This window comes from Manis javanica, chromosome 10, assembly GCF_040802235.1.
Source record: "Manis javanica isolate MJ-LG chromosome 10, MJ_LKY, whole genome shotgun sequence".
Lineage (NCBI taxonomy): Eukaryota > Metazoa > Chordata > Mammalia > Pholidota > Manidae > Manis > Manis javanica.
The window spans coordinates 58,118,456-58,141,846 of record NC_133165.1 but is presented as its reverse complement, the minus strand read 5'-3'; the positions used below and the strand labels follow the sequence as shown (position 1 = coordinate 58,141,846).

The 23,391-nt window shown below is 42.8% G+C and overlaps 1 protein-coding gene across 3 annotated transcripts in view; it reads right to left on the bottom strand.

Moving 5' to 3' along the window:
- LOC108401178 (sorting nexin-29) overlaps nucleotides 1-23,391 on the bottom strand; it is a 585,108-nt gene that overhangs the window by 76,279 nt on the left and 485,438 nt on the right. For all 3 annotated transcript variants that reach the window (XM_073215554.1, XM_073215556.1, XM_073215553.1), the window contains one exon: nucleotides 9,450-9,590. In XM_073215554.1, the coding sequence (XP_073071655.1) occupies nucleotides 9,450-9,590 (141 nt within the window). The remainder of the gene's footprint in view (nucleotides 1-9,449; nucleotides 9,591-23,391) is intronic.

The window sequence follows — 23,391 nt, the reverse complement described above, 5'->3', positions numbered from 1 at the left end:
AAAAAGAAATACCACCATAATGAGAAATAAAAAGGGAGAGAGAAGACAGCAGAGAAGAAAGAAGGATCAAGCATGCATCTACGTTGGTGTTACTGCAAAGACAAAAGAATGGAAATCAAATTAACGAGGCTTCTCTGTAGACCCTATTCTTTTACGCTAGTGTTTGAGGGTTCAGGATATGCAGGTGCTGTGCTGAACAGCTAACCTGCAGCATCTCATTGTACTGTCACGAGGCCACTGTGTACCAGAGAGAGGATCTAAATGGAGGCCAGTGAGCTGCTACTGTTAAGCCCAAACTCTTAACCTCAGCATTTCATGGCTCCTAAAAGTGCATGTGGCCTGTGAAGCTGTGGAGAGCTGAGGGTAAGGGGACAGCTTCCCCCAGACACCAGGGATTCTGCAACCCCAAGATTTGGTGGAGAAACAGCTAAAGTGGTGGCAACTCAAGAAACTAAAACTGTCTTTTGCTAGCTTGCTAAAGATGAACTGAGACTGCAATGCACTGTCCTCAGATATTAATGTTGGCACTGAAGGGGAAGGTGACAATTATTCTCAATTATTCGAGAAGAGAGTAAGAGCTGAGAAGTACTCTTTTCAGTTGCAATTTTAATCAGTTGTCCAAAAATGTGAGGGGAAAACACAGATATGAGGTGGGTTTAGTATATTCACAAGGCCTTTCGAGCTAGGAGAAGAGATTAAATAATGACATTACAAGTAATTTAACAGCCTCAGAAATATTTTGGACAACACTTAATGCCCAGCAGAGAGTCAAGTATCTTATAAATCATGTCAATTTCCAAACCAATGGATTCAACCCTGCTGCTTTACAGGCCCCAGCTAGCCTGAGATGAGTGAAGGGGGGAGCATCTGGGGTCCCAGGGTGGTGAACTGGGATCCCAGATGTGTCAGTAACTCATCCTTGTCACCAGGAAGGGCTGATGCAAAGTCTTTGTAGAGTGCCCTGCAAATATTCGGAGGGTTGCATTAATACCCAGTGAGCAGTCAAGGCCTGAGCATCTTTCTGTGGGCAGTTTTCAAAGACCTGTAAGTTAAAGCCATCAAGGAATTGGGGAGAAAGGGAATTAGCAACCACTCAACACTCTTTCACACACCAATATCTACAATAGCTTGAGTGCATTTGTGCCTCACACACATTTTCCTCAATGCCTGCCAGGCACTGTGTCAGATGATGCAAAGACAGACAAATAGGCCTGGTTCTGCTGATCCATGGGGGCAGTGTGGGGAGATAACTAAGATCAGGTGCTGTGAGGGAGTCTGAGAAAGGAACGGGCAGAGGGACAGCTGACACTGAATTTGGGGGAGGCTTCCTGGAGGGCGGTGGGACCTGCACAGTCTGTGACTGAGATGGCCAAGATGCTTTTCCGGGCGTCAGCCTCTCCCTGAGCTTCCCGCAGAAGACACGCAAGATGGGAACAGAGCAGCATAGACACTTCTAGTTGCTGGCTCTGGATTATTTGTTTATGAAATGACCTTGATTTTTTAATTGGATTTTAATTTGATGCTAGAGAAACCTCCATTTATTTAACATATATACATATTTGCATATGTGCAGCCACATATTCTAAGTCTGAGGCTCATCAGTGTCTTTCTCCTGAGACAATTTTTTTGGCAAGATGACTTTAGCAACTGTTCTCCTGGAAAATATCTTAAGAAGCTTTTACTATATTAAAGAGAAACGAATGTGTGATGTATAATGAACCCATTTTCTCTCTTCTTCTTGCTTAATACATTAAGTATTTACACAGTGGTTGGCAGAGTGTCAAATGAGAAACAAGCAGGCATTTATGGCTTCATTCGGTTGGAGCTCCTTTTTTCTCCCAAATTTCTCTCTGGAAAACCTTCAGCTTTGGGGATAGTGGTCACCCTCGTAGGGAGAGACCTATGTTTGCACACCTATGTCTCTGTTCCAAGAGGGTGGGGAATTTGCACTGTCTTGTAGATCCTCTTCCACACGAATATATTTCTGGCAGAATGTCCTGAAATCTTGCATTTCCACAAAGAAACCTGCCTCATATGTGACTTCCTGCAGCTCCCAGATTTGGGCATGGCTTTATGGAGCTCTTTGAAGAAGGGGCAGGTGGAACAGTGGCATTAGCACAAGTCTGACTCAGTACCTGGTACGAGCTACCTGATGCTGGGCAGGATGCTTATAGCCTCCAAGCCCAGTTTTTTCCTCTACAGGATGACTTACATGGGCTTGACAGAATTGCATTATAAGAAAATGAATACAGAGCCCGGGGTGCATGACAAACCTGGCCCAGGATGGCTGGTCTTACTGTACACAGAAACGCAGGGTGTGTCAGGCTTGACCACTGCATGGGCTCAGCGTCCCCACATCCTCCATGGTGAAGACACACTTACATGTCAGCTTGCTCTGGCTCACTACCAGCCAGTAGGCCTCCTTAACAAACCTGAGAACTTTACAACTGTTAATTGCCTTAAGTCCTCATAACAACACTAGGAAGGAAGTCCCGTGTCTATATAGAAGGGGAAACTGAGGCACAGAGAGGTCAAATAACTTGCCCAAGGCCACACAACTAGTGAAGCAGTAGGAACTTTTTCCTTCCTTTTATTTCTTTTTTTCTGACTCTCAGAGCTGGCAAAATCGTGTTTAATGTGCAAGTGCATAAGGGAATGAATGAATGAGTCAATACCTGCACATACACTTGGGTTTTCCAGAAAAGTGTTCATGCACTGGAGGACTGGCTCTGAGGGCAGCAGCTCCCAGCTCTAATGTGGCCCCTAAGTGAGAGTGGGTGGTGGTGAGGGTGCACATTCAGCAGCAGGGAGAGGCAGCCGGAACCCCTGGCTTCACCTGCTCCCTGATGTCTATAGCACCAAGGCTAAGGAGCTGACTTACAGAGGCAATGGCAATGTCCGCCAACTGGTGATTACCTAACCTCATCTGCCCTCCAGGGTGCTCTGCAGCAGATCTCCGTGTGTCAAAGGGTGAAGGCTAGGGCCCTGCAGACCATCTGCCTGGCGCACACATCACCTTGACACTGCCCAGTGAAATGACCTTGGACAAGTCACTCCACCTCCCTGTGCCTCAGTTTCCCCATCTGTAAATGAGACAACAGTGATACTTCTATGGGGTACTAGAAGAATGCCCCTTCACCAACATGCCTGGGCCTAGATCCCCGGGACCTGTGGTGCACTATCTTACATGGCAAAGGGACTGCTGAGGGGACTGAGACCTTGAGATGGGGACCTTAAGATGAAGAGAGTATCTTGGGTTATCCGGGTGGGCCCAGCCTACTCACACTCCTTCAAAGGGGAGAGCCTTTCCCTGCGGTGGTCGGAGGAAGACATGTGACTGCTGAAGAATGGTTAGAGAGATGCAGCACTGAAGACAGAGGAAGGGGCCACAAGCCAAGGAAGATGGGAGGTCTGCGGAGGCTGAAAAAGGAAAGGAATTGAGAAAGAAACCCAGCCCTGCTAACACCTTGACATTAACCCAGTGAGACCTGTGTTGATTTCTCATCTACTGAACTATAATAAATTTGTGTTGTCAAAGCCACTAGGTTTGTGGTCATTTCTTCCAGCAGCACAGGAAATGAATACAAGGTGTATGGAAAAAGCAAGTGACCCTCCTTTCCCAGCTGGTGCAGGATCAGCACCAGGACTGCTGCAGGCCCGCTGAGTGTTCCGCCTGCTGCAGACAGCAGCTTTGCCCCATTCCTCCCCTAGCTCCCAGGACTCCTCTGTGAGAATCGATTCACCTGTCTTTCTCCCTGAAGAGCATAAACTTCCTGAAGGCAGAGACCAGACTTGAGATCAACTTTGTCTCCCCAAAACGGAGCATGACCCCCTGCGCTCTGGGATAAGTGTTTGCCAAAGGGAAGAATTAATCAGCTTTGGCGTTCTTCCAGATACTCACTCACCTGGCCCTCTCTGTGTCCCTCTGCTGGAGTCCTACCTTCCCCAGGGCTGCATTCAGCCTGCATGCCTCTCAGGGGACTGCAAAGGTGCTTTCCACAGCTCAGCGAGTGCCAGTCAGTTCCTCTGCCACACTGGTGTATGTGTTTTTAATGAGGATTTTATGCATAATTTCTCCAACAAGTTGAATTATCTGTGGCTCGGGGGAAAGCAATTTGCCTTGCCTTAATGCCAAATGAACTCTCAGAGACTATTATCCCGAGAAGGAATGACAGACCCAATTCTCATTTGCTCGCTGAGCAATAATGTAGAATTTTAGTAGCATCATCAAAAACGAATCTTTTACCTACGTCCTCACATTGGAAGAGTCTACTTGGACAGGGAGCTTTCCAGGCAACTGCCCCGGACCATTAGGGAGTTACCTGTCCTGCCTCCAAAGGTTTGCCCAACTCCTGCCCTTCCTGCAAAAAGTACTCACTCACGGTAGGGTGAGAACTGCCTCCCAAGTCACCCTGGAGGTTATTCTATTTGCTTTTGGAATTTAGAGTTTTTTGAATTTGTGCCGAGACACAGTGAAGTGAAAAAGAAAACAAAAGGGAAAGTTTTCCATTTAATTTCTATTCATTAATTCAGGCCATCAGTATCTCTGGGATGTCAGGTACTCTTTGAGGAGCTGGGGAGAGAGCAGTGGAGAGAAGCAAGGCTGTTTCATGAGCTTTCATTCAGTGCAGAGAGAGCTAATACTCAAGTACCCAAATAAGTCATTTCTATTGATGGTATGTGCAAGGAGGAAATTAAGAGAGAATAATGGGTGGCTGAAGGGGTGCCACTGGTGAGAGCAGTCAGGAAAGGCCTCTCTCTGAAGCGGTGGAACTTGAGTTGAGGTCTAACGAACTGGAAGGGCTGTCCATGCAGAGATGGGGATAAGCTGTTCCAGGCAGAGGGACCAGCAGGGCACAGGCCAGAGGTGAGAACAGTGTGGAAGTCCAAGGTCAGAATGGCTGGGGCTGCAGGGAAGGTCGGGGGGCGTGGGATGAGATAGGGGAGGGGATACCTTGAAATCCATAGTAAGAGTCCTAAATTAATTGCTATGGGTGCCACCAGAGAGGTTTAATCAACAGCGACACCATTTGATTTATGTTGCACAAGCCTCGTTGTGGCTACAGCGTGGAAAATGGACTGCAAGCAGGCAGGCATGGAGAAGGGTGGCCATCATAGCTGCCTGTGCCAGAGACAACAGGGGCTGGGTTAGGACACCCTGAGTGGAATGGACTGGCACCCGCTTGACTGGGACTACCCGCGAGGAGGGACCCCAGTACCCTCACACCACTTTGGGACTGGTCTAACTATACTACCTTATCCTCTCAATCCTGCTCAAAATGGGGCTCAAGAGAAACACTACCCTCACGGGGGCAATGGGGGCAGTTTGTAGAGATTCTGGTCCTCCTCTGGGTGCATGGCAGAGTGGATTCCTTTGCCCCCTTGTCATCAGGCACAGCCACATAATTTGCTTTGGTCTGTGAAATATGAGTATAATTGACATGTAACACTTCCAGACAGAAGCTCTAAGAGCCAGGGTCCAATCTGCCCCATCCCTTGCTCCTGTTACCACAGTTGTGGCAACACATAGAGAGGAGCTGGCAGCAGCCTAGCATGGCTCCCAGCCAACCCATGATGGACACAGAGCATGAACCAAAAACACACCTTCGACTGCCAAGACCATGGGAATGTTACCTCAGCCTAACCAAGACTATCCTAGATACAGGCCCCAAGCCTGTGGTATTTCAAAGTCAATGAGTAACTCTAAAATACAACTGCTGTGGCTTGACTCAGCTACAAAGGAGTAAGCTTCATGGAGCAGACTGATATTTGGGAAATGACTTGAACATTATTTAGGCTTCATGAGGCACATGAACGCCCTGTGCATTTACAGTCAAGCACATGCATGGAGTGTTGAGGCAAGAGAAGTTCTTTGGTGAAAATAAATCCTGCACCCACCAACTATACAATGTGCTAACTTTACCAATAAAAACAACAACTACTTGGGTCAGGATCACACTTTAATTCTAAAACTGGCAGATCATCAACAGCAGAGGCACTGATGGAGAAATATCTAGAAATTCAGGCTAGAAACATACTCATCTGAAAATTTTTAAAAAGCTAAACTATACCATCTCCTGGAATACTGTCCAGGTCTGCAGATTCTGGAGTGAATCATTTGGCAAGTCTAAGGTTTAGAGTGGCAGGTACAGGTAACTCAATCCACCCAAAGATGACGTGGCTGTGTGCCTTAATGGTACAAGTAGCAAATGAGACATTTTTGAAGTGACCCAATCAAAGAAATATTCTGATGTGGTTGATTTTTCTGGGCCAACTTAGAAATAAAACTCTATAAATTGCCTTCAAGGTATCAAAGCAGGGGTCCTGAGCCTTTAAGCCCAGAGATGTTGGTGCCAGCCAACAGAGTCCATGGGTAGCCTCTGGTGGGCACTGAAGTCCTACAGGCTGACTCAGTCTGCCCTTGAAAAGCAGATGGATGCTCAGATCTGTCCTGGGCAGCAGCCAAAGTGAATGAGGAGAAGTGGGTACATCTTAGCCAAATGTTGGGTGGGAGGGAGGGAATCAGAGGCAACAAGCCAATTACAAGTTAAAGGGCCATACAGGCTAGACAGAGGCAGAGGCCCCTTGGCTGCTCATGAGCTGTCAGCTTCCTGAGCCACAGAGGAAGCAATCAGTTCCACCCCGACCATGGGGAGCAGGATTGAATGTCTAGTAAACAGCCAGCCAGCCAAAGCATTTGTGCAAGGCAGTCATTGCTGGCCAGGCCCACCGAAGTAGCATCTTTAATTCCCAAGCTTGTTTATTTGCAAACAGGACCACATGGGGCAGGGACAGACACTCCCATGCTGACACAGGCCACTGCAGCTGCAGGTCAGCCCCCGGTTGACAAGGATGGGGGGACTCACGGCAGGGCTGCAGGTGCACATCTTGGGCAGGGGCCCACTCACAGTCCTGGCTCCTAGGGCAGCTCTTGGGAAGTCTGTCTCATCTTATGTATGTTTTGTGTTATAAGGCTCAGAGAGATGGAGGTGGGGAGGGAGTCGGACGGAGCTGCAGAGAAAGCATTCAGCCACATGTGGCCCCCAAAGACATCCATATTCTAATCCCAGAACCTGTGCATATTACCTTACACGACCCAAGGACTTGGCAGGTGTGATTATGTTAGGGATCTCGAGAGAGGAGATCACCCTGGGTTATCTGGATCATTAGGGCCCTGCTAAGAGGAAGAGGAGTCGGAGGGGATGTGACTGCTGAGGGACGCAGAGGTCAGAGCACTGTGACTGCTGGCTTTGAAGACAGAGGGGACTACAAGGTCAAGAATACAGGTGCCTCTAGACATTGGGAAAGGCAAGGCAGGGACTCTCCTCTGGAGCCACCAAAAAGAGCCAGCACCCCCAAACCCCCAAAACCTTCATTTTAACCCAGTGAGACCAATTTTGGACTTCTGACCTCCAGAACGGTAAAATAATCAATTTGCATTCTTTTAGACCACTCTATGTGTGGTGACTTGTTATGGCAGCCACAGTACATAATACAAGACAGTTCACCATCTGAATGTCCCTGGTTCAGCCGTGTCCTAATTTCCCTTCGCAAGATACAGACAGGCTGAGTTGCCTGATGAAGGTGTCATGGAAGGGCTGCTTCAGTGTATTGCTTTCTGCAAATAAAAATATTTTATAATAATACGTTCATTACGCAGAATTTTGTTTTACCACATTGGGGTCCCAATGATTTGTATGAGCCTGGATGGGTCTCAAGGTTTGTATGAGCCTGCAAGTCATTAAATTGTATCAGTACATAATTTTCTCCCCTCTTTTCACAAGAATACTCCTTTCTACGAACAAGTATAGAATTTCCAAGTCTTCTGTTTTTTTATGGGCTCACCTCCACTTCAACAGAAAAAAATGGAATGACAGATTTGTTCTAGGCCTCAGACAAACCTGCTTTATAATGGTTTAAATTAAGAACCAACAGACCCTGCCATGATCCGATTTCTATTCTGGTTTAACCACCACAGAAATCTACAAACATATCAATGTAACAGTCAGTATTACTTTTCCCTATGGAATTCCCAAGGGATGGGAATGGGTTTGGGAACTCTAACTCTGGTTTTCTGTGTTAAAGATCAAAGGAAATCATAGCAGGTGTTGAAATTCAAGAAAGAAACCAGGAAATTCAGTGCCCATGGAATCTACCACAGGGCTTTGTCAATATGACAGCACCAGTTTCCAGCACTTGGGGGATAAGCACCACCCAGAAGGCTAGTGAAACCCAGATTTCTGGCCCAAGCTCTGGATCTCGTATTTCAGTAGGTATGTGTTGGAGTGTAAGAATCTGTATTTCTAACAAGCTCCCAGGTGGTGCTGATGCTGATGATCAAGGACCACAGTTTGAGAACCTGATAGTAGAGGAATTCTTCTTACAGTAGGCCCGATGTCTCACGTTCTGAGAAGGGTCATGAGCTCACCTCAACTAATGGAAATGTCCCTGCCAAGCTGGTTAATACATTGCAATTGTTGAAGATGCTGGAAGCCAGGGGTTCGGCATCTTGGCTGCACACTATAATCACCTAGAGAGCTTCTAAGTCCTGCAGGGCCCAGGCCTCACTGCAAAGCAATTCGGTCCTGAATGTGATGGGGAAGTGACAGGCCTCAGTAGTTTTTAAACCTCTCCAAGTGATTCACAGTGCAGCCAAGATGGGAGAACTGCTGCTCTAAGCAAATGATGGGTGACAAAATGATGCCAATTGTCTGAGGCAAGCAACCCAACAGGCCCCCACAACAGGTCCAGGCCCATCTGCTCCAGTGCTGGACTCCAGCCCCTTGCACTGTAACACATAACTGATGCTCCATAAACACTTGCTGACTGAATGACTACGAATCAACCTGCAAGCTTGGGGAGGGCTGGAGCCGCCCTTCTCCAGAATGTCTGCAAGCACACACACAAGAAGCTCCTCCGAGAAAGCTCTCTTGGGAAGTAACTCACATTCCAAATTCTAATGAAGTATCATGACAACTAGAAAACATCTGCGTTGGTCCAGAATGTAGGTTGGCAAACTATGCCCATAGGGTGAGTCCAGCTGCTACCTGTTCATATAAATAAAGTTTTATTGGTATACAGTCATGTGCATTTGGGCCCATACTGTCTGTGGCTGCTTTCATACTACAATGGTAGAGTTGAGTATTTTCAGCTGACATGGTATGGTCTGCAAAACCAACACTCTTCACTACCTGGCCCTTTCACAGAACAAGTTTGCCAACCCCTGCCCTAGAGAAATAAGAGGCCAGGCACAAAAGCATAATGTGGTTGTCTTTAGGTGGTAGAGTTATGGGTGACTATTTTTTTTGTTCCTGTTTCCTTATATTAACCAATTTTTGAGTTACGTGTTCACAGGAGCATGTATATTAAATAACGCAGCAAGGAAGAAACAGTGCGCCTTGAGGCAGGCACTAGTGCGTGAGCTGCCTAGCTTCCCGCGGTGACGGTACCTTGTTTCCAATGGCCTTTTTGGGTGGGAAGTTGTAAGACCTCACTTGAGGGTATTTGTTCTGTAACTTGTGGTGCAAACTCCTGAACGCTGTGTACCGCCTATAGACATTCCATTCATCATCTTTTATCCGGATGTAGACCTGTCAAGAAAGGGAAAGAGAAAGAAAATGTAAACTTCTCTTAAAACTCTCATTACAAAGGGATGGGATTTTGGCATGACTTCACCCATGAAATCCAGCTCTGTGGGAGCTGAGGCCACATCTTCTCCATGCCCAGTGCTTGGTACACAGCAGGGACTCAGCGCTACTGAGTGAACACATGGGTACATAAGAGAGTGACTCAACCTGGCAGGTTACAGGAAATAACACACTGTGTATCACTTTCCCATTATCAGCAGAGATCAACAGTCCAGTTAATCTCAGAGACACGTTTTTCACACTTCTGTCACATGCACAGTGTAGCAATGACACTTTGCCAGTGAGAGTCTCGTCATACTCTCTGGCTACGCATTTCCTCATCTGTAAAATGGAGAAGATGAATAGCACCTCCTCCCAAGGTGGTATGGAAAACAGTCAGACATATAAACAAGGCAGCTATGCCGGGGATCACAGGGACCACCACATAGAAGAGGGGGAAATGGACTTGAGGAAGGAAGGAGAGGCCACAGTTGAAGTCAGCCCAACCGGATGGAAGGTCACATCCAGATGGGACAAGCACAACCGGGGCATAAAACTTCATTTTAGTCAAGATGTGAGACTCTCAAGAGAACACTCTGGGGGTACAAAATGTAAGGACTGTTTCTTCAGCTTTTTACAGGCCCTAACACTTTCCAGGGACACACAGTGACTACATCCCAAGGGAAAACAACAGTGGGAGAGAAATCAATGCATTTCTAAAAATTATCTGAGTTAAGAACAGCCCAGAGATAAAAATCCCTGATGATAAATAGCTATTATAATCTGCAATCAGTGACTGCCAATGCACATCTTAAAAACCTCTAACATAACAATAAAATTAGGCACCTCTAATGTGAGTGATAAATTCTGCCTCTATGTGAAAACCAGTGCAGTCATATATTTGAACTTAGGTAAGGTGAACTTCAGGGTCTCTCCCAATATACTGTGAATGAGATGAAGGAGAATTTAAACCAAAGAACTCCAGTTAATGGACAGAAGCGTCCAGTGGAATTAGAGGGAGAAACAGAGGCCTATCAAGTTTGTTAGAAACCCTTAAGCTAAAAGAGACAGGAAATACCCTGGATGACAGATGCCAAGTGATCTCAACTGGCCTGAGGGATGAGTCTAATCCAACGTGATGAAATTCAAAAGGATCAGTATCAGGTTTTACAATAAAACAAAAAACCAACAGGTTTACATCTTATACTGTAAGTATAAGATCGGGGAGACAGAGCACAACAGTGGCCTGTAGGACAAAGACTTACAGGTTTTAGTAAGTTCAGCTAAGTGAATAATATGGGAGGGCTACTAAAAAAGCCCATGTAATCTTTAGACTTCATTAAAAGGTATATGAAAACTTCTAGAATAAAGGAGGTCAAAGTCTTGCTCTATGGTAAACTGACCATACCAACTTAGTTAGGCTTGGTTACCACCTGTTAAAAGAGGAACCACATTCAGAAAGACTGAGGGCACTTGCTACTCAAAGTGTGGGCTGTGGACCAGTAGCACGTGCATCGCATGGGAAGATGTCAGGAGGGTGGCATCTCGGGCTCCATTCCAGATGTACTGACACAGGACCTGCACTTTAACAAGAACCATGGGTGGTTCCTACACATTCAAGTCTGAAAACATAGGCCCCAGGAGATGACAGCAACCGAATTGCCAGAAGAAAATGGAAAGACATTGGAGGCTATGATAACCTGAGTCTCAGGGTAGAATGGGCAGAGAGCTCTGAACTGCTGGAAAGGCTATAATGAGGAGGGGAAAAGATGAAGATAATTCCAGGGAGCAGACTTCCAGCAGACAGAAACTGGACAAAGATTTCAGCAGTGAAGAGCTTTTCAGTAGCGAAAGCTACCCAAAGAGGAAAAGGTGTATCTCAAAAGGTTTTTTGGCACTGGGTGCCCAAGCAGTGGAGTGACAACTGAGAGGACTGTTATCACAATTACACAAGTATTTGATTTATAATAGTGACATAGACATTAGAGCCCAAAAGCATTTGCAAGGGCCCAGCTTGATATGGAGAATAGGGACTTCAGGTTTTCACAATCTCCACAGGCTGAGACATGATGAATCAGTTAGCAAATAAGCCCAGTTCAGCTTGAGGGACTGTAATGTAGAACATTTGGGGCATTTTTTGGGTCCTCCTGAGTCACAGCAAATTGCCCACCCAGTATGCATTTTCCCACTAATATTTCTAGGGAGAGCAATGTATTCAGAAAAAAATCAAAATGTAATGACATTTTTCTGTCTCCCTTTAAGGTAAGAGTGGCTAATGATATGCAAGCAAAAATCATTGCTTGGAGTTTCTACAAAAGCTCCTAGGAAAGATCTGTGTCACTCAACAAGCACCATTTTAGTTTTCTCCTCGCCTTTTCTTTCTTTTTCAAACACAGGTGTCGTGACTGGAGCTCCAGGGGTCCCTTGATGAATATGAGGCGATCTTGAGACTGGAGGCAGAAAGATAAGGGCTATGGGTCTTTGATGACATTATGGAGTCACCACACCACTTATTAGAATATCTACTCAAACCTCTTTTTTTTAAATAATTATTTTTATTTTTTTGAAGAACATTATGTTTACTAGACCCTCCCCTACCCCATGTCCCCCCCACAAACCCCATTACAGTCACTGTCCATCAGCATAGTAAGATGTTGTAGAATCACTACTGGTCTTCTCTGTTGCAAAGCCCTCCCCTTTCCCCCAACCCCCACATTATACATGCTAAACATAATACCCACTTTCTTCTTCCCCACCCTTATCCCTCCCTACCCTCCCATTCTCCCCAGTCTCTTTCCCTTTGGTAACTGTTAGTCCATTGGGTTCTGTGACTCTGCTGCTGTTTAGTTCCTTCAGTTTTTCTTTTTTTCTTATACTCCACAGATGAGTGAAATCATTTGTTATTTGTTTTTCTCCACTTGGCTTATTTCACTGAGCATAATACCCTCTATCTCCATCCATGTTGTTGCAAATGGTAGGATTTGTTTTCTTCTTATGGCTGAATAATATTCCATTGTGTATATGTACCACATCTTCTTTATCCATTTATCTACTGATGGACACTTAGGTTGCTTCCGTTTCTTGGCTATTGTAAATAGTGCTCCATTAAACATAGGGGTGATCTGTCTTTTTCAAACTGGAGTGCTGCATCCTTAGGGTAAATTCCTAGAAGTGGAATTCCTGGGTCAAATGGTAAGTCTATTTTGAGCATTTTGAGGAACCTCCGTATTGCTTTCCACAATGGTTGAACTAATTTACATTCCCACCAGCAGTGTAGGAGGGTTCCCCTTTCTCCGCAACCTCACCAACATTTGTTATTGTTTGTCTTTTGGATGGTGGTCTCTTTACTGGTGTGAGGTGATATCTCATTGTAGTTTTAATTTGCATTTCTCTGATAACTAGCGATGTGGAGCATCTTTTCATGTGTCTGATGGGCATCTGAATTTCTTCTTTGGAGAACTGTCTGTTCAGCTCCTCTGCCCATTTTTTAATTGGATTATTTGCTTTTTGTTTGTTGAGGAGCGTGAGCTCTTTATATATTTTGGATATCAAGCCTTTATCGGATCTGTCATTTACGAAAATATTCTCCCATACTGTAGGGTACCTTTTTGTTTTATTGATGGTGTCCTTTGCTGTACAGAAGCTTTTCAGCTTGATATAGTCCCACTTGTTCATTTTTGCTTTTGTTTTCCTTTCCCAGGGAGATATGTTCATGAAGAAGTCGCTAATGTTCACATCCAAGAGATTTTTGCCTATGTTTTTTTCTAAGAGTTTTATGGTTTCATGCCTTACATTCAGGTGTTTGATCCATTTTGAATTTACTTTTGTGTATGGGGTTAGACAGTGATCCAGTTTCATTCTCTTACATGTAGCTATCCAGTTCTGCCAGCAACATCTGCTGAAGAGACTGTCATTTTCCCATTGTATGTCCATGGCTCCTTTATCGAATATTAATTGACCATATATGTTTGGGTGAATGTCTGGAGTCTCTAATCTGTTCCACTGGTCTGTGGCTCTGTTCTTGTGCCAGTACCAAATTGTCTTGATTACTATGGCTTTGTAGTAGAGCTTGAAGTTGGGCAGTGAGATCCCTGCCACTTTATTCTTCTTTCCCAGGATTGCTTTGGCTCTTCGGGGTCTTTGGTGTTTCCATATGAATTTTTGAACTATTTGTTCCAGTTCGTTGAAGAATGTTGTTGGTAATTTGATAGGGATTGCATCAAATCTGTATATTGCTTTGGGCAGGATGGCCATTTTGACGATATTAATTCTTTCTAGCCAAGAGCATGGGATGAGTTTCCATTTGTTAGTGTCCTCTTTAACTTCTCTTAAGAGTGTCTTAGAGGTGGAGCCAACATGGCGGCGTGATTAGGACAGTGGATATCTCCTCCCAAAAACATATATATTTTTGAAAATAGAACAAATACAACTAATCCTAAAAGAGAGACCAGAAGACACAGGACAACAGCCTGACTACATTGACACGTGCGAGAGCTCAGCGCCTGGTGAAAGGGTAAGACACAAGCCGCGGCCGGCAGGACCCCAGCACACCTCCCCCCAGCTCCCGGAGGGAGGGAGAAGGAGCCCAGGACTGCTAAACACCCAGCCCCAGCCACCCGCACCAGAGCGCAGACACAGTGCATGCGTGGAGGGCTGGAAACTAGGGAAATAGGGTGGCAAGACCTCTGAGCGGGTGCCGAAGCTGATGCCCCTGTGACAAAGAAAAGCCAGGGCTCTTTGAAAGTCTTAAAGGGACAGGGATTTAACAGCTAGATGGAAACAACACAGGTCACAGCCCAGTGGCTGGAAATTACAGGGAAAACTGGGTGCACTAACCCCATGGGCAACAGCTCTGAGATCCCTCACGGAGGTAAACAGCCAAACAGCCCCCGCCCCCAGCCCATTACCCCTCCCAGCACTGCGAAAGCAGAGAAACAGCCTAAGGCAAAACACGCCCAAAGAAAGGCAGAAAGGAAAATTCCTACACTTCGCCCGGCAAGACACAAAGACCCAGCCTACACACAATTACCCAACACAAGCCACTAGGGGTCGCAGTTGTCCCAGTAAAGAAAGGCCAGTAGCAAGTGAAAAGTTTGGCCCTCCCAGCTGACAGTCAATAGCACCTGTCAACATGAAAAGGCAAAAAAATATGATCCAGACAAGACCAACCCAGACAGCTTCGGCATCTGCTACATCTTCCCCTGAGAAGGAACCTGGGGAGATAGATTTAGTCAGTCTTCCTGAAAAAGAATTCAAAACAAAAGTCATAACCATGCTGATGGATTTGCAGAGAAATATGCAAGAACTAAGGAAGGAGAATACAGAAATAAAACAAGCTCTGGAAGGACTTCAAAACTGAATGGACGAAATGCAAGAGACCATTAATGGTCTAGAAAACAGAGAACAGGAACACAGAGAAGCTGATGCAGAGAGAGATAAAAGGATCTCCAGGAATGAAAGAATTCTAAGAGAGCTCAGTGACCAAACAAAAAGGAACAATATATGCATTAAAGGAATACCAGAAGAAGAAGAGAGAGAAAAAGGGATAGAAAGTGTCTTTGAAGAAATAATTGCCGAAAACTTCCCCAAACTAGGGGAAGAAATGGCCTCTCAGACCACAGAGGTACACAGAACTCCCATGACAAGAGATCCAAGGAGGGCAACAACAAGACAAATAATAATTAAAATGGCAAAGATCAAAGACAAGGACAAAGTATTAAAGGCAGCCAGAGAGAAAAAAAAGGTTACCTACAAAGGAAAACCCATCAGGCTATCATCAGACTTCTCAACAGAAACCACACAGGCCAGAAGAGAATGGCATGATATACTTAATGCAATGAAACAGAAGGGCCTCGAACCAAGACTACTGTATCCAGCATGAATATCATTTAAATATGAAGGAGGGATTAAACAATTCCCAGACAAGCAAAAGTTGAGGGAACTTGCCTCCCACAAACCACCTCTTCAGGGCATCTTACAGGGACTGCCCTAGATGGGAGCACTCCTAAAAAGAGCACAGAACAAAACACCCAACATATGAAGAAGGGAGGAGGAGGAATAAGAAGGGAGATAAATAATCATCAGACCGCGTGTATAATAGCTCAACAAGCGAGTTAAGTTAAACAGTAAGATAGTAAAGAAGCGAACCCTGAACCTTTGGTAACCATAAACTTAAAGTCTGCAATGGCAATAAGTTCATAACTTCCAATAATCACCATAAATGTAAATGGACTGAATGCACCAATCAAAAGATACAGAGTAATAGAATGGATAAAAAAGCAAGATCCATACATATGCTATTTACAAGAGACTCACCTCAAACCCAAAGACATGCACAGACTTAAAGTCAAGGGATGGAAAAAGATATTACAGGCAAACAACAAAGAGAAGAAAGCAGGTGTTGCAATTCTGGTATCAGACAAGACAGACTTCAAAATAAAGAAAGTTACAGGAGACAAAGAAGGACATTACATAATGATAAAGGGCTCAGTCCAACAAGAGGATATAACCATTATAAATATATATGCACCCAATACAGGAGCACCAACATACCTGAAACAAATCTTAACAGAACTAAAGGAGGAAATAGAATGCAATGCATTCATTCTAGGAGACTTAAACACACCACTCACTCCAAAGGACAGATCCACCAGATAGAAAATAAGTAAGGACACAGAGGCACTAAACAACATGCTAGAACAGATGGACCTAATAGACATCTACAGAACTCTACATCCAAAAGCAACAGGATACACATTCTTCTCAAGTGCACATGGAACATTCTCCAGAATAGACCACATACTAGGCCACAAAAAGAGCCTCAGTAAATTCCAAAAGATTGAAATCCTACCAACCAACTTTTCAGACCACAAAGGGATAAAACTAGAAATAAACTGTACAAAGAAAGCAAAAAGGCTCACAAACACATGGAGGCTTAACAACATGCTCTTAAATAATCAATGGATCAATGACCAAATCAAAATGGAGATCCAGCAATACATGGAAACAAACGACAATAACAACACTAAGCCCCAACTTGTGTGGGACACAGCAAAAGCAGTCTTAAGAGGAAAGTATATAGCAATCCAAGCATATTTAAAAAAGGAAGAACAATCCCAAATGAAAGGTCTAATGTCACAATTATCAAAATTGGAAAAAGAAGAACAAACGAGGCCTAAGGTCAGCAGAAGGAGGGACATAATAAAGATCAGAGAAGAAATAAATAAAATTGAGAAGAATAAAACAATAGCAAAAATCAGTGAAACCAAGAGCTGGTTCTTCGAGAAAATAAACAAAATAGCCTCTAGCCAGACTTATTAAGAGGAAAAGAGAGTCAACACAAACCAACAGTATCAGAAATGAGAAAGGAAAAATCATGACGGACCCCACAGAAATACAAAGAATTATTAGAGAATACTATGAAAACCTATATGCTAACAAGCTGGGAAACCTAGGAGAAATGGACAACTTCCTAGAAAAATACAACCTTCCAAGACTGACCCAGAAAGAAACAGAAAATCTAAACAGACCAATTATCAGCAATGAAATTGAAGCGGTAATCAAAAAACTACCAAAGGACAAAACCCCTGGGCCAGATGGATTTACCTCAGAATTTAATCAGACATACAGGGAAGACATAATACCCATTCTCCTTAAAGTTTTCCAAAAAAAGAAGAGGAGGGGATACTCCCAAATTCATTCTATGAAGCTAACATCACCCTAATACCAAAACCAGGCAAAGACCCCACCAAAAAAGAAAACTACAGACCAATATCCCTGATGAACATAGATGCAAAAATACTCAACTAAATATTAGCAAACCGAATTCAAAAATACATCAAAAGGATCGTACACCATGACCAAGTGGGATTCATCCCAGCGATGCAAGGATGGCACAACATTCGAAAAAGTCCATCAACATCATCCACCACATCAACAAAAAAAAGGACAAAAACCACATGATCATCTCCATAGATGCTGAAAAAGCATTTGACAAAGTTCAACATCCATTCATGATAAAAACTCAGCAAAATGGGAATAGAGGGCAAGTACCTCAACATAATAAAGGCCATCTATGAAAAACCCACAGCCAACATTATATTGAACAGGGAGAAGCTGAAAGCTTTTCCTCTGAGATCGGGAACTAGAAAGGGATGCCCACTCTCCCCACTGTTATTTAACATAGTACTGGAGGTCTGAGCCATGGCACTCGGACAGAACAAAAAAATACAAGGAATCCAGATTGGTAAAGAAGAAGTTAAACTGTCACTATTTGCAGATGACATGATACTGTACATAAAAAACCCTAAAGACTCCACCCCAAAAGTACTAGAACTGATATTGGAATACAGCAAAGTTGCAGGATACAAAATCAACACACAGAAATCTGTGGCTTTCCTATACACTAACAATGAACCAACAGAAAGAGAAATCAGGAAAACAACTCCATTCACAATTGCATCAGAAAAAATAAAATACCTAGGAATAAACCTAACCAAAGAAGTGAAAGACTTATACTCTGAAAACTACAAGTCACTCTTAAGAGAAATTAAAGGGGACACTAACAGATGGAAATGCATCCCATGCTTGTGGCTGGGAAGAATTAACATAGTCAAAATGGCCATCCTGCCCAAAGCAATATACAGATTTGATGCAATCCCTATGAAACTACCAGCAACATTCTTCAATGAACTGGAACAAATAATTCAAAAATTCATATGGAACCACTAAAGACCCTGAATAGCCAAAGCAATCCTGAGAAAGAAGAATAAAGTATGGGGGAATCTCACTCCCCAACTTCAAGTTCTATTATAAAGCCATAGTAATCAAGACAATTTGGTACTGGCACAAGAACAGAGCCACAGACCAGTGGAACAGACTAGAGAATCCAGACATTAACCCAGACATATATGGTCAATTAATATTTGATAAAGGAGCCATGGACATACAATGGCAAAATGACAGTCTCTTCAACAGACGGAGCTGGCAAAACTGGACAGCTACATGTAGGAGAATGAAACTGGACCATTGTCTAACCCCATATACAAAAGTAAATTCAAAATGGATCAAACACCTGAATGTAAGTCATGAAACCATTAAACTCTTGGAAAAAAACATAGGCAAAAACCTCTTAGACATAAACATGAGTGACCTCTTCTTGAACATATCTCCCCGGGCAAGGAAAACAACAGCAAAAATGAACAAGTGGGACTATATTAAGCTGAAAAGCTTCTGTACAGCAAAAGACACCATCAATAGAACAAAAAGGAACCCTACAGTATGTGACAATATATTTGAAAATGACACATCCGATAAAGGCTTGATGTCCAGAATATATAAAGAGCTCACACGCGTCAACAAACAAAAAACAAATAACCCAATTAAAAAATGGGCAGAGGAACTGAACAGACAGTTCTCCAAAAAAGAAATACAGATGGCCAACAGACACATGAAAAGATGCTCCACATCGCTAATTATCAGAGAAATGCAAATTAAAACTACAATGAGGTATCACCTCACACCAGTAAGGATGGCTGCCATCCAAAAGACAAACAACAACAAATGTTGGCGAGGCTGTGGAGAAAGGGGAACCCTCCTACACTGCTGGTAGGAATGTAAATTAGTTCAACCATTGTGGAAAGCAGTATGGAGGTACATCAAAATTCTCAAAATAGACTTACCATTTGACCCAGGAATTGCACTCCTAGGAATTTACCCTAAGAATGCAGCAATCAAGTATGAGAAAGACCAATGCACCCCTATGTTTATCGCAGCACTCTTTACAATAGCCAAGAATTGGAAGCAACCTAAATGTCCATCGATAGATGAATGGATAAAGAAGATGTGGTACATATACACAATGGAATACTACTCAGCCATAAGAAGAGGAAAAATCCTACCATTTGCAGCAACATGGATGGAGCTGGAGGGTATTATGCTCAGTGAAACAAGCCAAGTGAAGAAAGAGAAATACCAAATGATTTCACTCATCTGTGGAGTGTAAGAACAAAGGAAAAACTGAAGGAACAAAATAGCAGCAGAATCACAGAACTCAAGAATGGACTAACTGGTACCAAAGGGAAAGGGACTGGGGAGGATGGGTGGGTAGGGAGGGATAAGGGAGGGGAGAAAAAGGGGGGTATTAAGATTAGCATGCATGGGGGGGTGGGAGAAAGGGGAGGGCTGTACAACACAGAGAAGACAAGTAGTGATTCTACAACATTTTGCTACGCTGTTGGACAGTGACTGTAAAGGGGTATATAGTGGGGACCTGGTATACGGGAGAGCCTAGTAAACAAAATATTCGTCATGTAAGTGTAGATTAATTATAAAAAAAAAAGCATTTCCTGTGTGGTGACCTCCAATGAGTTCTACACAATGATATAAAGGGCATATAAAAGTGTAGGCATAGGGTCTGTTTGTGTTTATACAGAGGATCAAAGCCTAATTTGGCTACCCCGAAAATGAACTAAGATACGATATGAAAAAGAACTTCCAACATCAGCACTCTCGGGAAGACTCATGCCAGAAGATGACCATCAAAGAACCCCAACAAAGATCCATGCACTGCTACAGGTGTAGATGCGCTCATCCCACCAGTTCCTGGAGTTGCCATGGGAATGAAGAAGGAGATATCTAAGCTGGCCTGTGCATACAGCAAAACAACAAATTTGACTGGATCTAAACTGTTGGAACTCAACCAAGAATTAAGAGAAGTGCAAATTGTAGCACTCCAAAATCTTACAACTACAGACTATTTACTGTTAAAAGAACATATGGGATGTGAACAGTCCCCAGAAATGGGTTGTTTTAATTTGTCTGATTTCGCTCAGACTGCTCAAGTTCAGTTGGACAATATTCACCATACTATAGATAAGTTTTCACAAATGCCTAAGGTGCTTAACTGGTTTTCTTGGTTTCACTGGAGATGGCTGGTAATTACAGGTATGCTTTGGTTACGTAACTGTACTCCTATTATGTTAATGTGTGTGTGCAATTTAATTAGTAGTTTAAAACCTATACATGGTGAAGTTACTCTACAAGAAGGTATGTCAAAGAAATAATCAATCTTCCCAGGTTTTCTTCCACCTGGTACTTCTATAGCTTTTCTTCTTCCTTCCTAATTATAACCCTTAAGTAGAATTCGTTCCTCATATCGAATTTACCGAGTATCATAATTCTTCCAAGTGGTAAAGACACCTCAAGACAAATGCTGGGCATAGAAGCCACAGGGCATAAAATATGTAAAGAAGTAAAAAGCTAACCTTTTCAAACAATAAGGCTTCTCTATCACTTACCAACTTAATATTTCCCTGTATGACCCTGGAAGATGACTGGTTAGCCAGAGACAGGTAAGATTCCTCAAGGGAGGAACAACCTAAGACAGGCACAGTCGCACGGGGGCCATCAGGTGAAAAAATGGCAATCAACAGAGGTGAGGCTTCGAACCTCCCCCCGCCATTCTGAGAGAAATCTTCTGCATACGTGGATGTTTTATTGTCCTTGTCTAGCTTGGATTAACACATAGTCTACAGGCACACACCTGATCATCTACATTTGCTCTCTTACAACACTAAAGTATGTTTTCTACCTTTATCTTGTATCTACCTACTACTTCAGCATTTTATTAAATATAATAATAATAAAGAGAGAAATGTAGTATCCACATATAAATCAAGTATAAAAATCAAATGAATATTCATATTTGAACTGACTGTTTATAGTTCATAATGCATGATCAAAACCAAAAGCCTCTGTGATGACTGCCCTTGTAATGTTCACCATGTAACTTATTCACTATGTAAGAATTTGTTCTCCATGTAAGAAATTGTTCGTTATGCTTCAGAAGATTGGAGACTGACGAAAATTAGGCTTGGGTGAATTAATGATTGTGCACTGAGCATTGACCCCCCTATACAGAATTTTATTGTGGTTAACAACCATTTGATCAATAAATATGAGAGATGCCCTCACAAAAAAAAAAAGTACACACGTCCAATTGTAAAATAAATAAGTAACCAGGATGTAATGTATAGCATAAGGAATATAGTCAAAATATTGTAACAACTTGGTATGGTGATAGCTGGTACCTAGAATTATCATGTATATAAATATTAAATCACTGTGTTGTACACCTGAAACTAATGTAATACTGTGTGTCAACTACCCTTCAATAAAAAAAAGTTAAAAAAAGAGTGTCTTACAGTTTTCAGGGAATAGGTCTTTCACTTCTTTGGTTAGGTTTATTCCTAGGTATTTTATTCTTTTTGATGCAATTGTGAATGGAATCGTTTTCCTGATTTCTCTTTCTATTGATTCATTGTTAGTGTAAAGGAAAGCTACAGATTTCTGTGTGTTAATTTTGTATCCTGCAACTTTGCTGTATTCTGACATCAGTTCTAGTAGTTTTGGAGTGGAGTCTTTAGGGTTTTTTATGTACAATATCATGTCATCTGCAAATAGTGACAGTTTAACTTCTTTACCAATCTGAATTCCTTATATTTCTTTGTTTTGTCTGATTGCCATGGCTAGGACCTCCAGTACTATGTTAAATAACAGTGGGGAGAGTGGGCATCCCTGTCTTGCTCCCGATCTCAGAGGAAAAGCTTTCAGCTTCTCGCTGTTAAGTATGATGTTGGCTGTGGGTTTATGATATATGGCCTTTATTATGTTGAGGTACTTGCCCTCTATTCCCATTTTGCTGAGAGCCTTTATCATGAGTTGATATTGAATTTTGTTGAATGCTTTTTCAGCATCTATGGAGATGATCATGTGGTTTTTGTCTTTCTTTTTGTTGATGTGGTGGATGATGTTGATGGATTTTCGAATGTTGTACCATCCTTGCATCCCTGGGATGAATCCCACTTCATCATGGTGTATGATCCTTTTGATATATTTTTGAATTCAGTTTGCTAATATTTTATTGAGTATTTTTGCATCTACATTCATCAGGGATATTGGTCTGTAATTTTCTTTTTTGGTGGGGTCTTTGCCTTATTTTGGTATAGGGGGATGTTGGCTTCATAGAATGAGTTTGGGAGTATTTCCTCCTCTTCTATTTTTTGGAAAACTTTAAGGAGAATGGGTATTATATCTTCTCTGTATGTCTGATAAAATTCCGAGGTAAATCCATCTGGCCCAGGGGTTTTTTTCTTGGGTAGTTTTTTGATTACCACTTCAATTTCTTTGCTGGTAATTGGTTTGTTTAGATTTTGTGTTTCTTCCTTGGTCAGTCTTGGAAGGTTGTATTTTTCTAGGAAATTGTCCATTTCTTCTAAGTTTTCCAGCTTCTTAGCATATAGGTTTTCATAGTAGTCTCTAATAATTCTTTGTATTTCTGTTGGGTCCATCATGATGTTTCCCTTCTCATTTCTGATTCTGTTGATGTGTGTTGATTCTCTTTTTCTCTTAATAAGTCTGGCTAGAGGCTTATCTACTTTGTTTATTTTCTCAAAGAACGAGCTCTTGGTTTCATTGATTTTTTTCTATTGTTTTATTCTTCTCAATTTTGTTTATTTCTTTCTGATCTTTATTATGTCCCTCCTTCTGCTGACTTTAGGCCTCATTTGTTCTTCTTTTTTCAATTTTGGTAGTTGTGATGTTAGACTATTCATTTGGGTTTGTTCTTCCTTCTTCAAATATGCCTGGATTGCTATATACTTTCCTCTTAAGACTGCTTTCACTGTGTCCCACAGAATTTGGGGCTTTGTGTTGTTGTTGTCATTTATTTCCATATATTGCTGGATCTCCATTTTAATTTGGTCGT